Source organism: Bufo bufo, chromosome 5 (genome assembly GCF_905171765.1).
Source record: "Bufo bufo chromosome 5, aBufBuf1.1, whole genome shotgun sequence".
Lineage (NCBI taxonomy): Eukaryota > Metazoa > Chordata > Amphibia > Anura > Bufonidae > Bufo > Bufo bufo.
The window spans coordinates 217,371,043-217,389,471 of record NC_053393.1 but is presented as its reverse complement, the minus strand read 5'-3'; the positions used below and the strand labels follow the sequence as shown (position 1 = coordinate 217,389,471).

The 18,429-nt window shown below is 50.8% G+C and overlaps 1 protein-coding gene across 2 annotated transcripts in view; it reads left to right on the top strand.

The window, feature by feature from the left end:
• The first annotated feature begins 2,434 nt into the window (after nucleotides 1-2,434).
• Nucleotides 2,435-18,429, top strand: part of LARS2 (leucyl-tRNA synthetase 2, mitochondrial) — a 220,434-nt gene continuing 204,439 nt past the window's right edge. The window contains exons 1-3 of one of the 2 annotated variants that reach the window (XM_040432868.1): nucleotides 2,435-2,479; nucleotides 10,647-10,892; nucleotides 17,333-17,461. In XM_040432868.1, coding sequence (XP_040288802.1) covers nucleotides 10,665-10,892; nucleotides 17,333-17,461 — 357 coding nt within the window. In that variant the 5' untranslated portion in view covers nucleotides 2,435-2,479; nucleotides 10,647-10,664. Of the gene's footprint in view, nucleotides 2,480-3,495; nucleotides 3,592-10,646; nucleotides 10,893-17,332; nucleotides 17,462-18,429 lie in introns of those variants that run through there. The other variant, XM_040432867.1, reaches the window with a different exon arrangement.

Sequence of the window (18,429 nt, the reverse complement as noted above, 5' to 3'; positions counted from 1 at the left end):
GCTACCTCTTGGAGTATTCTCCGTGTGGTTGGCTGCTAACCCACAGGGGTCAAGAAACACTGATGTGTAGCACTGAAGGGTTACGTAAAACTAAGAACCTTATTGCTCAGGCACCCTCCCGTAGGGGAAGGTGCCTTAAGTACTGCAGGTTAACCAGGCATTGGCTGGTGAGGATTAGGTTGTGCACGCTGGCCCTTTAAGAACCCGGGAGTGCGTGCCCTTCAGGCAGAGTGGGAAGGCTGGGCTGACAGGTGCTGTCCACGGCCTGCAGCTGTAGACAGAGGAGAGGGCTCCAGTGGCCAGACCTGCTGCAGGAGGGCAATGGAAGAGTAGCAGGTGCAGACCACTGGACAAACATCATGGTGGGTAAAGCAGCGCCCTTGCCCACCCAAGGAAGTGAGACAGCGGTAGGCATGGACCATCAGTATAATAGCTGCCACATTGCCTGAGCTGGTCTTAAAGGGGTTGTCTCATCTCGTCATTACTAAGGTGAGATGAGACAAAGTCCCGACCACCAGCCTGCTGCGAAACAGTACAGCTTGCTGTGCTACGCTGCTTCCATAGCTCCCATTCACCACTGTGGAAGCTACTGAAACAGCGAGCGTTGGTGTGCTCCACTGTTTCCCAGCCGGCTGGTGGTCGGGACTGTGTCTCATCTCGCCTTAGTAACTGCGAGATTAGACAACCCCTTTAACAACATTTAGAGACAACATGGCACCTGTAGATCGGAGATGTTTATTGACTTCTGTGGGAGAGTGTCTTTTGCATGCTGCGTGTGTAGGAAAGGAGAGGGGGTGAGCTGTGACCATCCTCTATTGTGAATGGTGGAATCCATGTTAAATATATATATATATATGTTATCATTCATTGTAATTCAGTCTGTCATGATAATGAGATGACTGGTGACAAATGATCTCTACAGTAGAGGAAATGTCAGCCTTCCTGTTCCGCGAGGCTCGATGACCAGTGTGAAAACTGAAAAATGTAAGGATTTTTTTAAGATACAGACAGTAAGATCGAAAATTAAAAAGTAACACCAACATTTAAAATTAAAAATCATGTTTAACCCCCTAATGACCACCAATAAGCCCTTTTACAGCAGTCACTAAGGGGGTCTTAAGCTTGGCTGGCCCAGTCTAAGGCTACATTCACACGTCCGTGGTGTGTTGCGGACCCGCAAGCTGCGGACAAGAATAGGACATGCTCTATCTTTTTGCGGAGCTGCGGACCCAAAATCGGGGCCGCGCTCCGCAATTGCGGCTGCAGACAGCACACTGTGTGCTGTCCGCAACCATTCTGTCCCCATAGAGAATGAATGGGTCCGCACCCATTCCGCAAAATTGCGGAAAGGATGTGGACCCATTTTGCGGACGTGTGAATGGAGCCTAAGCGTTGCATGACTCTCACATGAGAGCTGGGCTCCTGCTGTAATGGCCCAGACCGGCAGAAGTGCTGAATCAGGCCGTTTAACCTCTTAGATGCTGCGGTCAATAGTGTTTAATTTAAAAAAGTTTTATTCAATTAAAAAAAAAAAAGTTAAAAAATACACACATTCTATTGAATAAAAGGCAAAATAAAATCCCCTCCACATATCTAATATTACCGCGTCCATAATGACTTGCACTACACAATTGTCATGTAATTTATCCTGTACAGTGAACACCACAAAAAAAACATTGCCAGAATTCCTTTTTTTTGCGAAAAATAAAAAAACATATAAGTCCTGGGACGCCAGAATGCAAAAACCTTTCTTTCTTTTTTTTTTAAGAAGGGTTTTTATTCTGCAAAAGTAGAAAAAAACTATGGGGGTCATTTACTAACTGATATATGACAGTTTACTGGCGTATATGTGTCACAAATTGCAGCGCAAAGGTTATTTGCACCACAATCTGCGTCTTTTCACCGCTCACGCCAGATCTAAAAAAAAAGGGCCTTTTTTAGGAAACTGTTCTAAATCTATGCCAGGAAGGAAACTGCCGTAGATGTAGTAGACCAGTGGTGGATGCAGGAAACACGACCCCCTATATGTATTTGGTATCACGGTAATTAAAGGGGGCTGTCCGCTTTTTTTCATATTGTTAACCTATCCTCAGGATCGGTCATAGATAACAGATGGGTGGGAGGCCAACTCTGGGCGCCCCCCGCCGATTAGCTGTTTGAAGAGAAAGCAGCGTTTGTATGAGCGCCGCCTTCTCTTTACCTGCTCGCGGTGTAATTACAACGTCAAGGTCCCGTCCCATAGGAATCTGCTTGACCTACAGCAAAAACCAGATGTGAACAGCGCCTTACACACATAGGGCTCTGCATTGTGTGACTGAAATGAAGCAGTGCTGAGAAGCAGCTGACCTGTGTGCACTACTCTGAGCAGAATCTCCAGCAGCACAGCCCGGAGCCTGACTCCGCCCACTCATGTGACTGATCACGTGCTCGTGACATCATGAAAGGTCCTTTCACTCACTAGGAAGTAGCATCTCCTGAGGTAGGACATGTGAATGGAGCAGGTCACAGCACTGCTGTAGCTACGGGGGGTCGCAGAGAATGTCCTGTACTGCTTCTGTGGAACCACAAGTCCATTAAAGCCTGGCTACTTGTAGGCTTCCCTTATGTATGGAGACCGTGAGCTGTGGTTAGCAGGGGCTCAGACCATGGGCACAGTCGGTGTCAGCCCTGCAGCAGGGGTCATACTGTGCTGTACATACAGGGTAGTGGGACGCCATCTTCACCTCTCCTGACCTTATGTTACCCAGGAAAGTACAATTCTGCACCAGCTTTTCTTCATCCTCTTGGTTCTGGTGTTCCTTTATATGAATAATTACTATTTCTCCTCTCACAAGGGGTTTGTCACTGCACAGTCTGACATTGACAGCAGTGATTGGACAGTCTCCTCGGGGCGTGTGGAGGACACCCCACCCCCACTAGGTAACACCCAGTTGTCAATTTCTTTATAAATAGTAGGAATAACAGAGTTCTGTTATAAGTCAGGAGAGCCAGCGCGCCCTCTATAAAGAGGGATTCAAGGGGTTGTATCATCTCCTACATTGGGGGGGGGGGGGGCACATCGCCTATCTTTACAACGGAGCCTGCAAAGTGGAGGAGGACGCACTGCAGATGCACAGCCGCCCTCCATCCATTTCTACGGGAGTGCTGAAAATAACCAAGCGGCACGCTCGGCTATTTTCGTCAGTCCCATTGAAATGAATGGGAAGCGTACCGCGCAAGCGCAGCCACCGCTCCATTCACTTCTATGGGACTGAGGGAAATAGCCGAGCCAGCACTCCCATATAAATGAATGGAGGGTGGCCGCGCATGCACAGTGCGCTCTCCACCCTGTGGGCTCTGTTCTAAGTATAGGTGTGGGTTCTACCTCACGATCTGTCCATTCAACTCAGTGGGTCAGTGAAAAAAACCTGACAGCACACGGAAAGCATGCGTGTGTGGTTCAGTTTCACGGATGGTTGTCAGGAGATGCTGTGTGTTTTTCTTCATATTTTCACACGCCTGACAAAATGGATGGAAACGCTAGATGAAAGCGATTGAACGGACATGCAAGACAGACCCTGAGACGTGTTCCATATCACAGGCGTGAAAGAGGTATATTAGCCACCAGAGGGCACTCATGTGCGTCTCCTAGATCCTATGCTCTCAATTGGTGGGGCAGATGGGTAAATGGGGGCTGGTGGCAATAACTGTGGCTGCTACCAGTCACAGAGGGAAATATGGCTGGTAGCAATATAATGGGGGAACAGTGGCTCTCACTAATGAGGGCATTATTCCTGGCACTGTGGGCATTGTGGTAGTGTGAAGATGTCGCTGTTGTGGGGTATACTATAGCAGCAAACTGTACACATGTAGTTCTACTAGCCAGACACTTGGCCGTATTCACATCTGCATTAGAGGCTCCATTTGCAGCCACCGTCGCACATCTCACCCGAAAGGCAAGAAACAATAGGTCAGCATGTCAGCTATTTTCTCGCCCATATTCCTTGGGGGACACAGGAAACCATGGGTATAGCTCTGCTCCCTAGGAGGCGTGACACTAAGTGAAAGCTGTAAGCCCCTCCTCCATCAGCTATACCCTTCAGCCTGGAGAGAGAGACTGCCAGTTTTTGCTTAGTGTCCAAGGAGGCAAGACACTCCCTGCTTAGGCAGGGTTGTTTTCCTATAATTTTTTATTTTTGCGTTATTTGTTGTTTTTAATTCGGTTTTTTTCTACTTACAGGGACAACAGAGGCGCACTAGACCCCTCTGTTTTCTCCCGGGGTTGAGTCGCGCCAGTGCCGGTAATGCCGCACTGCCGCCTCCCCCACAGAAGACAAGGTGGACCAGGGCAGCCTCGCTCCCCTGCGTCCCGCCAGCTCAAGGGTCGCCCGCACGCCAAGTCCCTCCCCCGGCTTCCTGCCACTGCGGTGCCAGTGGCTGAAGGAGCGACCCTGCTGGATGGATTGAGGGCGAAGACAGCGTATGGTGAGAGTGGCTGCTCCAGCCTCCCCTTCCCTCCCTCCCACCGCTGCTACATCTCTCCGTGCCATCATTTGGGGGGGGACTTCGTTCCCCCCCCCCCCCCCCCCCCTTCCCTCCCCTCCCCCATGGGCATATCGGGGCCGGCAACTTTACCGGCCATCATTTGGGGGGGGACTTCGTTCTGGTGTTGCAGACCCAGGACAAGCTGGTTCTTAGGGGGGTGGCTACCATCTTCAACGGCAGGGCAGTCAGGGGGACGGCTGTATGAGGAGATTCAGGCGGGGGCCGCTTACTTGGCGCGAACGGCACCTTTTCATGGCCGGCACTTCATCTACCTAGGGGGTTAAATCATTTTGCCGCGCGCGCGTGCGGCTCTGCTTCTCCTTCAGCGCGGCAAGGGGGGGGGCGGAGCTTTCTACATGCGCTCCGCTACTTCCTGGTTCGTCGGGCTCCACATCTCAGGTGCTGCGTGGAGCTCTCTCTCTGCCGTCCGATCCTGAAGCTATTCACCTCTGTGCCTGCCGCCTCTCCTCCACAGCCTCCCTTCAGTCTGCTGCCCTTGCTGTCTGCCGCTTGCATCATCTGGGTCTGGTAGGACTGTTAACCCCATCCGTGCCACCAGTACTGTTACTTGGGTGTGATCCCCGTTTTTTTCACCTGGGGTCTCCCACTTTAAGTGCAACTTTTTTTCCACCATGTCAGACCCTTCTGCAGCTGCCAAGCCTTGGTACCATGCCTGTACCGCTTGTAGGGAAGCCTTTCCCCGGGGGCAGTCTGATCCGCACTGTCCTGCATGCCGAGCTCCACCGCAGCCTCAGTCGCCCGCTGTGTCGCTCCCTGCTTCCTCTGACCCGCCTGACTGGGCTAGATCCCTGTCCCAGGCCGTGGAAAGCCTCACTCAGGTCGTGGGCCGCCTAATAGACAGGCCGCCTACCCCGCAGGACGCCATTCTTACTGTCGCGCCCTCCGGGTCCATCGCTTCTGCCGCTGCGGCGGGTTCACCCTCTCTTAGTGACCCTTCCCGAGCTAGGCACTCTCAGAAGCGTTTTAGAGTAGAGCGAGCCTCCTCCTCGGATGCCTCCCTCTCCCCGCCACGCGTGCGCACTCAGACGAGCCTCTCCTCTCCAAAGGATTCGCTCTCTGAAGGTGAATTGGCGGTTTCAGATTTGGAAATGGACTCGGCCCTGCCGTCCAAGCTAGCCTCAGCGATGGGTCAGCTCATCTCTGATATTCGTGACACCTTTAAGGTGCAAGATGACCCCCCTAGCTCTGACGCAGCTAGCGTCTCCTTTATCAGACCCAGGCAGGCCTCAAAAGTTTTTCCAATCCACTCTGATTTCTCCTCCGTGGTGTCTAAGGCTTGGGCTCGCCCGGACGCCCGTTTTGTCAACCCCAAGAAGCTGGACATTTGCTATCCTTTTCCGGCCGATGTCGTGGCCACCTGGTCGTCCCCACCCAAGGTGGACCCCCCTGTGGCCCGTTTGTCAAAGAACACGGCCATCCCTGTTCCCGACGGGTCCTCTCTTCAGTCAGCGGAGGACCGTCGCATGGAGACCCTTTCCAAGGGCATTTTTGCTGCCTCCGGTTCTGCCCTCAGACCGGTTTTTGCCTCTGCTTGGGCAGGTAAAGCAATCTCTGCTTGGGGTGCGCAGCTGGAACAGGAGTTGGACTCGGACGTCCCCATCCAGGACCTACGTTCCTTGGCCCAGCTTATTATTCGGGCCGGGAATTTTGTTTGTGAGGCCTCCCTTGATGCGGGAGCCCTTATTGCACGCTCCTCCGCCCTGGCGGTTTCCGTCAGGAGGGAGCTCTGGCTGAAGGTTTGGGAAGCGGACGCTGCCTCCAAACGTTCCTTGGCGGGGCTACAGTTTGCGGGTTCCCGCCTTTTCGGGGTCCGCCTAGACGAGCTTATTTCGGAGGCCACGGGTGGTAAAAGAACCCATCTTCCTCAACCCCAAGCCAGGGGCGCCCCCCGCGGACGCCCCGGTGCGTCTCGTTTTCGGTCCTCCCGCAGGAACTCTGGGGCTCCCCCCGCAGCTGCCGCTTCGGCCCCTCCCCAGGATAAGCGTAGGAAGCCGTTTTTTCGGGCGCAGCCCTCCTGGCGCAGGCCGCAGGCTGCCCGCACACCCGCAGCAAAGCAGTCCTCTGCCTGAAGGCGCGCCCCCACCCACCCGGGTGGGGGGCCGGCTCCTCCTTTTCAGGGACGTCTGGATGGCTCACGTCTCCGACGCCTGGGCTCTCGAAATTGTGTCCTCCGGATACAAAATCGAATTCGCGTCCTTCCCTCCAGATCGGTTCTTTCGCTCCCGCCCGCCGCGGGACCCGAAAAGCGCGGCTGCGTTCTCCGCGGCCGTTCAAGCCTTACTGGACAGAGGGGTGATTACCCCCGTTCCTCTAGAGGAAAGGTTCCAAGGGTTCTATTCGAACCTCTTTGTAGTTCCCAAGAAGGGAGGTTCGGTGCGGCCCATTTTGGACCTCAAAAAGCTCAACCGTTTTCTCCTCCTTCGACGGTTTCGGATGGAGTCCCTCCGTTCCGCGGTGGCTTCCCTGGAGCGGGGAGACTTCATGTCTTCCATCGATATACAGGATGCCTACCTCCATGTTCCGGTAGCCCGGTGTCACCATCGCTTCCTCCGATTCGCCGTGGGGGACCTCCACTTCCAATTTGTCGCCCTTCCCTTTGGGCTGGCAACAGCCCCCCGGGTGTTCACCAAGGTCCTGGCCCCGGTTTTGGCCTTACTCCGTTCCAGGGGTGTTTTTCTGCTACCGTACTTGGACGATATCCTCATCAAGGCTCCGTCCCTTTCTCAAGCGGTTGCCAGCGTGGATCTCACTCTAGAGACTCTGGCGAGGTTCGGTTGGGTCATCAATTTCCCCAAGTCCTCCCTTCCCCCCTCCAGACAACTGGTCTTCCTGGGAATGCTTTTAGACACGGGAGCGGCGGAGGTACGTCTTCCCTCGGAAAAACTATTGACCCTCCGCCGGGCTATTCGGGGTCTCCTTCTCCACCGTCGACCGTCCTTCCGCTTCTGCATGCGGGTCTTGGGGCAGATGGTTGCCTGCTTCGAGGCGATCCCATTTGCGCAGTTTCACTCCCGCCCTCTCCAACGGGCGATCCTCTCCTCCTGGGACAAATCGCCGCAGTCTCTGGATCATCCCTTCCATCTATCGCCTCCGGTGCGGTCATCTCTCCGCTGGTGGTTACAGTCCCCTCTTCTGGGCAGGTCTTTTCTGCCGCTCAACTGGTTGGTGGTTACAACCGATGCCAGTCTCTTGGGCTGGGGAGGCGTGTTTCCTCCCCGATCCGTCCAGGGCATTTGGTCTCCATCGGAGTCCAAACTCTCGATCAATGTCCTGGAGCTGAGAGCGGCCCTTCTGTCTCTGCGACACTGGACTCATCTGCTGAAGGGTCATCCAGTTTGTGTGCAATCGGACAACGCCACGGCCGTGGCATACATAAACCACCAGGGGGGCACTCGCAGCGCTGCAGCGATGCGGGTGGTCACCAGCATTCTCCGTTGGGCGGAAACCCACGTCCCGGCTCTATCGGCAATTTTTATTCCAGGGGTGGACAATTGGGCGGCGGACTTCCTCAGTCGCACCACTGTCGACCCCGGCGAGTGGTCTCTTCACCCGGAGGTATTCGAGGCCATTTGCCTTCGTTGGGGCATGCCGGACGTGGACCTCATGGCCTCCAAGTTCAATCACAAGGTCCCCGCCTATCTGTCCAGGGCCAGGGATCCGGGAGCTTGCGGAGCCGACGCCCTCGTTCGTCCTTGGCGAGGCTTCGCGCGTCCGTACATATTCCCTCCCATCCCACTCCTGCCCAAGGTCCTTCGGAAGATCGCGGCGGAGGGCGTCTCGGTGATTCTGGTCGCTCCGGACTGGCCCCGCCGGTCTTGGTATGCCGACCTCATGCTGCTCCTGGCAGACGCGCCCTGGCCGCTGCCCGCCAGGGAAGATCTTCTCTCTCAGGGACCGATCTTCCACCCGCGTTTAAGGTCCCTACGTTTGACGGCGTGGTTGTTGAGACCACCGTCTTGACACGTAGGGGTTTTTCTGCGGACGTCGTCCGCACCATGATCCGTGCCCGCAAGCCGTCCTCTTCTAGGATCTATTATAGGACCTGGAGGACCTATTTGGGGTTCTGTGCCGATCTGGGGATTCCTCCGCTCCGCTTTTTTCTCCCCACTGTTTTGTCCTTCCTGCAGAGCGGACTCGCCCAGGGTCTGGGTCTTAGTTCTTTGAAGGGTCAGGTGTCTGCGCTGTCCATTTTGTTTCAGCGCCCACTGGCCCCCCTTGGTCCTGTCAAGACCTTCCTTCAGGGCGTGGCTCACGCGGTTCCCCTGTACCGCCCTCCGGTACCGCCCTGGGACCTGAACCTGGTTCTCTCAGCGCTCCAGGCTTCTCCTTTCGAGCCTCTGCGGACGGTTTCCTTGCGACTTTTGTCCTGCAAGGTTATTTTCCTTGTGGCCGTCACCTCTCTTCGGAGGGTGTCCGAATTGGCTGCACTCTCCTGTCTGGAACCTTTCCTAGTGTTCCACCAGGACAAGGTGGTCCTTCGTCCGGTCCCTTCCTTCCTTCCTAAGGTGGTCTCCGCCTTTCATCTGAACGAGGACATCGTTCTCCCCTCTTTGTGTCCTTCCCCTTCCCACCCCCGGGAGAGGGAGCTTCATCGCCTGGACGTTGTCAGGGCGCTCAAGGTTTACCTGGAGGTAACCAGCTCTTTCAGGCGTACTGACTCGCTCTTGTGGTTCCGGAGGGGTCGCGCAGAGGGATGGCGGCATCCAAAGTTGCTATCGCCCGTTTTGTCAAGATGGCTGTTACTGAGGCTTACCTCGCCAAGGGCAAGGTTCCGCCCCTCGGTGTTACCGCTCACCCCACTAGAGCGGTCGGGGCTTCCTGGGCTCAGAGGAATCGGGCTTCTACGGAGCAGATTTGCAAGGCGGCCACTTGGTCCTCCTTGCACACCTTCACCAAGTTCTACAGGGTGCATACTCATGCGTCGGCTGACGCTGCTTTAGGCCGTCTGGTATTGCAGGCGGCAGTTGATTGATGCCTCCGGTGTTGGTCTAATTTGTTCTGGTCCCTCCCTTCTGGGACTGCTCTGGAACGTCCCATGGTTTCCTGTGTCCCCCAAGGAATATGGGCGAGAAAAGGAGACTTTTGTATTACTTACCAGTAAAGTCTCTTTCTCGCTCTTCCTTGGGGGACACAGCACCCGCCCTTCATTTGGGTTTACAGTTGTGGTTCCGGCTTGGTTGCCCCCGTTGGGGCTTGACAGTTCCTTTTTTTCCGGTTGGTGGTTATCTTTCACTACTTGGACACGCAACTGGTAGTCTCTCTCTCCAGGCTGAAGGGTATAGCTGATGGAGGAGGGGCTTACAGCTTTCACTTAGTGTCACGCCTCCTAGGGAGCAGAGCTATACCCATGGTTTCCTGTGTCCCCCAAGGAAGAGCGAGAAAGAGACTTTACTGGTAAGTAATACAAAAGTCTCCTTTTTTCTTTTAAATCATGACGGAACCCTGATGAACCTTATTATAGTTAATGAGGTCCATCGGGCACCATTGGTGCCTGTCCTTTAATACGCTATTAAAACGGAAATACACTTCATATGTGAACATAGCCTAAGCAGCAGCTACACAGTTCTCTCCATTAGGGCACGCGGCTGCTTCCGTTTTTGCGGTCGCAGATTGCGGATCCGAGCAACACAGATGCCAGCCATTTTATGGAACAAGACTTCCTACCCTGTATAGAACTGTCCTATCCTTGTCGGACAAGAATAGGACATGTTCTCTTTTTTTGTGGGGATATACGGATGCAGACAGCACACGGTATACTGTACGCATCTTTTGCAGCCTTGTTGAAGTGAAAGGGTCCGCATCTAATCCGCAAAAAATGCGGACCAAAAATGCGTTTGTGTGTATGAGGCCTGGTTTGAGCATTGTATCATCCTGAGAATGACAAGGAATTAAAATGCACGGTATGTTATAAAGTAGTGGATCCTCTCATATATCCAGCGATGTAGGGGTATCATGTAAATGTATGTATTTTTGTGCCTATTCCTATTACTTTATGTTAATAAAATCAGATTTATGTTGTAAACCACAGACATGCTGTTGCCTATGATTGGTGTATTGTTTGTAGTGATATTACAGTTTTTTTGTTTTTTATATTTTTATAGGAGTCTTCTCTATGGAGAATGGGCCCTTCTGTGATAGGACTTGGACTTTGCAGTAGTTGTCTGAAAGGAAGGCTGAATGCTCTACCCAAGCGTTGGCCATGGGTTTTAAGTCATGGCATCACAAGAGCCATATACAGTGAGACCGGACAGTGGGAGAAAGGATATGGATTGGAAACTAGAAGAAAGGTGGAAACATTTTGGCAGCACAAGATAAAAGACAATTTTACCACAATCAATGAATTAGATGTAAGTATTATGTCTGTATAATAAACTATATTGAAGGGATTCTGTCACCTAGATTTTGCATGTAGAGCCGTGTACAGAGTCTGCCAGATCTCCTATAGCAGGCATGCTCAATCGGCGGCCCTCCAGCTGTTGCAAAACTACAACTCCCAGCATTCTCGGACAGCCTACAGCTATCAACCTACAGCAGGGGATTGTGGGAGTTGTAGTTTTACAACAGCTGGAGGGCCGCAGGTTGAGCATCCCTGTCCTATAGCATGTCCGTAATATACCTTAGATATATAGATCTGAATGCCTTAGTTTCTTCCGAAAATCGAGCCCAAGGGACTGTTCCTAACGTTCCTAACGTCTCTGTTTTCTCAAAACATTTAAACTATATTGTTGATCAAGGTGATACAGAAATACCTGCAAATGGTCATGCACTTACAGTGCATTTAAAAAGTCTTCACACCCTTTCACTTTTTTCACATTTTATTCCCCCCCCCCCCCCCCCCCGTCATTCTGCACACAATACCCCATAATGACAAATTGAAGACAGAATAGGATAGGTCATCAATATCCGATCGGCAGGGGTCTGATCAGCTGTTTGAAGAGGAGGTGGCGCTCCGTACGAGCTCTGCTTCCTCTTCATTACACCGCCCGTTGTCTCTGAAGTCTCGGTGTTGCAGTGTGATGACAAGTACTCGCTCCATTCACTTGATGGGGAGATGACGCGCAGTGTAATAAACAGGAAGCAGCGCTTGCAAACAGCTAATCGCGGGGGGTGTTGGGTGTCGGACCCCCGCCAATCACATATTGATTACCTATCCTGAGAATAGGTCATCAATATTCATTGCCTCCGCAACCCCTTTCAGTAGTAAATAATTTTCTATCCCTCTATACAAACAGTAATCCTAATTAAGGCCTCATGCACACGACCGTATTTTGTTTCCGTGTCCTATCCGTTTTTTTTGCGGATAGGATGCGGACCCATTCCATTCAATGGGTCTGCAAAAAACGCGGACAGCACACCGTGTGCTGTCCGCATCAGTATGTCCGTTCCGTTGCTCCGCCAAAAAAAAAGTGAATGTCCTATTTTTTTCTAATTTGCGGACAAGGATAGGCATTATTACAATGGATCCGCAATTTGCGGACCGCAAAACACATACGGTCGTGTGCATGTAGCCTAACAGTGATAAATCCCTTAACCTAATATAATGCCCTAAGGCTACTTTCACACTAGCGTTCAGAGCGGGTCCGTCTGGTATCTGCACAGACGGACGCGCTCCTATAATGCAAACGCTTAGATCCGTTCAGAACAGATCCGTTTGCATTACCATGAACAAAAAACAAAAAATAATGTTTTTTTTTTGTTTTTGTTTTTTTTTCATGATAATGCAAACTGATCCGTTTTGACTTTACATTGAAAGTCAATGGGGGACGGATCCGTTTTAAAATTGAGCCATATTGTGTCAACTTCAAACGGATCCGTCCCCATTGACTTACATTGTAAGTCTGGACGGATCCGTTTGCCTCCGCACGGCCAGGCGGACACCCGAACGCTGCAAGCTGCGTTCAGGGGTCCGCCTGCTGAGCGGAGGACAAACGCTGCCAGACTGATGCATTCTGAGCGGATCTGCCTCCACTCAGAATGCATTAGGACTGGACGGATCCATTCGGGGCTGCTTGTAGAGAGCCTTCAAACGGAGCTCACAAGCGGAGCCCCGAACGCTAGTGTGAAAGTAGCCTAATTGTTTTCAAACGGGAATAATATGGCTGCTTTATTACTTCCATATTATGGACAGAACCCCGGAACCTCCTGTAGTTCATCAGCAAATTAATTAGTGTCTTACCTATAGTTTTGATGAACCGCATGAGGTCCGGTTGTTGCATCCATAATATGAGCACAAAAACAGCAAAAAACAAACAAAACGTAGATAATTGAAAACGATCATTTACGGTGGCAGTCAATGAGTAAAGATATTTTTTCTGACTGACAAAAATCTTTTCTATCTGAGACATGTATTAGACATGTATCATTATTACTGTAGCGAACGTATAATGAATATCACTAGAGAAGCGGTCTGTATATTTTACACTTATCTTCACACTCCTTTTTTGGAAAAAGAGTCCCCTCCCCCATATGTGTCAATCAAAGAGCAAGTAAGTCTCTGATTGATTGGTAAAGGGGGTTGATAACATGCAAAGAAATCCACATTACCCCACCCTGGGCACGTGTACAGTTACACAGAGAGAGATAAAATCTATGTCTGTCCTTTGTGCAGCCTGTCAGTGTGTTCCCTGCTACCCCCCACCCCTTCATGCTGGCTGAATGGGAGAGGGCTTCTTTATCCTGGAATGTCTCAGGCTGTGTAATACTTAAAGATTCTGATCTTATTTTAAGGCCTCCTGCACACGACCGTTGTGTGCATCCGTGGCCGTTGTGCCGTTTTCCATTTTTTTTCATGGACCCATTGACTTTCAATGGGTCAGTGGAAAAATCGGAAAATGCACCGTTTTGCAGCCGCATCCGTGATTCGTGTTTCCTGTCCGTTCAAAAAATATGACCTGTCCTATTTTTTGGACGGACAACGGTTCACGGACCCATTCAAGTCAATGGGTCCGTGAAAGAACACGGATGCACACAAGATTGGCATCCGTGGCCGTAGGTTACTTTCATACAGACGGATCCGAAGATCCGTCTGCATAAAAGCTTTTTCAGAGCTGAGTTTTCACTTCGTGAAAACTCAGAACCGACAGTATATTCTAACACAGAGGCGTTCCCATAGTGATGGGGACGCTTCTAGTTAGAATATACTACGAATTGTGTACATGACTGCCCCCTGCTGCCTGGCAGCACCCGATCTCTTACAGGGGGCTGTGATCCGCACAATTAACCCCTCAGGTGCTGCACCTGAGGGTTTAATTGTGCATATCATAGCCCCCTATAAGAGATCAGGGGCTGCCAGGCAGCAGGGGGCAGACCCCCCTCCCTCCCCAGTTTTAATTTCATTGGTGGCCAGTGCGGCCCCCCCCGGCCCCCCCTCCCTTTATTGTAATATCATTGGTGGCCTGTGTGCGGCCTCCCCTCTCCCCCCCCTTCCCGATCATTGGTGGCAGCGTAGAGTTCCGATCGGAGTCCCAGTTTAATCGCTCTGTGCTCCGATCGGTAACCATGGCAACCAGGACGCTACTGCAGGCCTGGTTGCCATGGTTACTTAGCAATATTACAATATTAGAAGCATCATGCTTACCTGCTGCGCTGTCTGTGACCGGCCGGGTGCTCCTCCTACTGGTAAGTGACAGATCATTAAGCAATGCGCCGCACAGACCTGTCACTTACCAGTAGGAGGAGCTCCCGGCCGGTCACAGACAGCGCAGCAGGTAAGTATGATGCTTCTAATATTGTAATATTGCTAAGTAACCATGGCAACCAGGCCTGCAGTAGCGTCCTGGTTGCCATGGTTACCGATCGGAGCCCCAGCGATTAAACTGGGACTCCGATCGGAACTCTCCGCTGCCACCAATGATCGGAATCGGAAGAGGGGGGGGAGAGGGGAGGCCGCACACTGGCCACCAATGATATTACAATAGAGGGAGGGAGGGGAGGCCGCACACTGGCCACCAATGATATTACAATAGAGGGAGGGAGGGGGGGCCGCACAGTGGCCACCGATGATAATACAATAAAGGGAGGGAGGGGGGGACGGGGGTGGGGGCCGCACACTGGCCACCAATGATATTTAAACTGGGGAGGGAGGGGGGTCTGCCCCCTGCTGCCTGGCAGCCCCTGATCTCTTACAGGGGGCTATGATATGCACAATTAACCCCTCAGGTGCAGCACCTGAGGGGTTAATTGTGCGGATCACAGCCCCTTGTAAGAGATCGGGTGCTGCCAGGCTGCAGGGGGCAGTCATGTACACAGTTCGTAGTATATTCTAACTAGAAGCGTCCCCATCACTATGGGAACGCCTCTGTGTTAGAATATACTGTCGGAGATGAGTTTCACGATCTAACTCATATCCGACAGTATATTCTAACATAGAGGCGTTCCCATGGTGATGGGGACGCTTCAAGTTAAAATATACCATTGGATTGGAGAAAACTCCGATCCGATGGTATAATAGGGACTCCTGACTTTACATTGAAAGTCAATGGGGGACGGATCAGTTTGAAATTGCATCATATTGTGTCAACGTCAAACGGATCCGTCCCCATTGACTTGCATTGTAATTCAGGACGGATCCGTTTGGGTCCGCACGGCCAGGTGGACACCAAAACGACTTTTTTTTCATGTCTGTGGATCCTCCAAAAATCAAGGAAGACCCACGGATGAAAAAACGGTCACGGATCACGGACCAACGGAACCCCGTTTTGCGGACCGTGAAAAAATACTGTCGTGTGCATGAGGCCTAAACCTGACAATCTAAGCTTTAAAACAAGACCCAGGATTATGGCTGTAGCTGCGATAAGTCACGAGATACAGCACTTAGAAATCGGCTAGTGCCATGATCCTGGTCTTGTGTTAAAGCGTAGAATCAAGACTTGGCTTGATTCTCAAGCTGATACGCAGCCTGAAATCCAGCCATCAGTAGCAACGATGTACGAGATACATCCTTGGCTATTGAATTGCACCATGCAAGGACATATGAGATATGTCCTTGTCAATGAAAGGGTTAAAGAAATTGTCCTTGTCCTAATGATTACCCCTTTCTCTTTGACATGTCTCTTAATGATGATCTGAACACGGGATCCCTTTGATCAATTGTTATCGCTGGGAAAAAACAGCCATTTGGATTATACAGGGTGGCCCACAAAAAAGTAGCCCGCCTCTAGTCAGCCACCAAGTCCAGTAATTTCCGCATTTAGCTTTCAGACTTGTTCAGTTCCTGCACACACGTTATTCGGTACGGTTTCAGGTTCAGAGATTTCGGCACTCGTTGACACGTTGTTTGTGATACACCCACTTGTTTAGACAGTCTTAGGCCTCTTTCACGCGAATGTAAGTTCTCCGTGCCCGTGCTGCGGACTGCATACGGCGGTTCCGCAATACATGGGTCACCAGCCGTGTGCATTGCGCATCACGGATGCGGACCCATTCATTTGAATGGTTCCGCAAATCCGGAGCTGCGGTGCGGAACGGAAGCACGGAACGGAACCCCACGGAAGCACTACGGAGTGCTTCTGTGGTGTTCCGTTCCGTGCTTCCGTTCCGCAAACAGATAGAACTTGTTAGAGTTCATTATTGGGGGCTACTTGCAATCCGTTGCTGAATGTCATGCACAACTTCAGCCGTCCTGATCGATGGAGGCCTCGGGTTCTTCATGTTTGCTACAGAGCCAGTTTGATGCCATTTCTGAACTAGACTCTGAATACAACGTTTAGCTGGTGGTTCTGTTTCTGGGTACTTGTCGGCAAAGGTCTCTTGCGTTTCTTTAATCGATCTGCTCCGCACATAGCCTTCTGCAATCACTATTCGCTGTTCCTGGGAGAACACTATCTTTCTGACACAATAGGCCACTTTCATCAAACTGAATAATACATCAGTCTAAGTTGCCCATAGTAACCAATCAGAGCTCAGCTTTCAATTCCAACAGGGCTCTGAAAAAATGAAAGTCGAGCTCTGATTGTTTGCTTTGGACAACTAAGACAGACTTACTATTCGGCAGTTTGATTTGGAGATATTGGCGGGGGGGTGGCTACTTTTTCGTGGGCCACTCTGTATATGAATCTGCTGAGCCCTCCAAATGGATAGCTCCTCTTCTAGAAGAAGCTACACATTATTCACTTAATAGGGCATATGGGAACTAGATTTGCAAAGGAGAAGGAGAAGAAAGTCGGTTCCGGAATAACACCATGCTAGCTACTCAAGCACTGCTCCCATTAAGTAAGTCGGAATTGCGTGGCAGTATCCAGCTCTGTCCACTACACCTAGAGCGGAGCTATGTAGTTCTGGCATCGGAGCTGGACCCCCACCGATCAGCTAGGACATCATTTGTAAAAAAAAATAAAAAATACTGGACAATCCCTTTAAGCGAAAGGGGACTTTATATTGTTTTTGGATTTGATTATTTCTTATTTTCATCTGATTGGATTTGTCTTTACCCTCGAAAGTTTTTTAAAACTCTGATAAGTGAAATTGTCTTGGAAAAGTGTCAGAAAGGAAATGGCATTGTTCAGCATTTATTTTTAATTCCTATCTGTGTAGTTACATAATGATCAGCATAAAATAAAATTATGAAATGAATCACATTCCCATGAATGAAAACAATGCAGTCGTGTTCATCATTAGTTTCTTTTGTTGGAACAGTATTTCCTCTCTTTGGTTTTTACAAATAGCAATGGGAAATAGACATTTTATTATGCACAATGAAGCAAAGATGCCAGCAGCTCATAACGGTGGGTTTTAATGTCCAAAGTATGCTATTTGCACTAATGGATTATTTTTTTAAATTATTTTACAGAATTCAAAACCAAAGTATTATGTCTTGTCAATGTTTCCATATCCATCTGGGAAACTGCACATGGGGCACGTTCGGGTTTACACACTGAGCGATACAGTAGCCCGCTTTCAGAAGATGCGAGGCATGCAGGTAACTTATGACATCTGTCTTTATACAGCTGCCTTATGTATTCTTTTTTTAATAGAGACACAGTTTTTAGATTGTGTTTTAGCATTATAATTACCGTATTTTGTGGACTATAAGACGCACTGCAGGAGGCATGCAGGAGGCGCGGGGAGGTTAAAGTACAGCACTGCATCGGCTGTCCTCACTCTCCCTGGTCTTCTTCCAAGTCCCGCTCTGCACTGTGTTCTGACTGTGTACAGCGTGAATGTAGGCACGCACTATGACCTGATGCTGTGTGACGTCAGGTCACAGTGTAGTACCGGCGAGCAGTGAGTCCTGGATCTTCAGAGTGGCAGCACCGTCTGGAACAAGCAAGGTAATTTTTTTTTTTTTATGTCTGATCCGAGGTCTGATGGGGGTCTGATCTGAGGCTCATGGGGGCCTGATCTGAGGCTCTTGGGGGCCTGATCTGAGGCTCTTGGGGGCCTGATCTGAGGCTCATGGGGGTCTGATCTGAGGCTCATGGGGGCCTAATCTGAGGCTCATGGGGGTCTGATCTGTGGCTCATGAGGGTCTGATCTGAGGCTGATGGGGGTCTGATCTGAAGCTGATGGGGGTCTGATCTGAGGCTCATAGGGATCTGATCTGAGGCTCATAGGGGTCTGATCTGAGGCTCATAGGGGTCTGATCTGAGGCTCATAGGGGTCTGATCTGAGGCTCATAGGGGTCTGATCTGACGCTGATGGGGTCTGATCTGAGGCTGATGGGGTCTGATCTGAGGCTCATGAGGATCTGACCTGAGGCTCATAGGGGTCTGATCTGAGGCTCATGGAGCTTGGGGGTCTGATATAGGGGGTCTGATTTGGGGGTCTGTTGAGGATTGGGGCTTTGATCGGAGGTCTGATGAAAAATATTTTTTTCTTATTTTCCTCTAAATCCTTGGTGTGTCTTATAGTCCAAAAATACGGTATACCACCAGTATAAATCGGTGA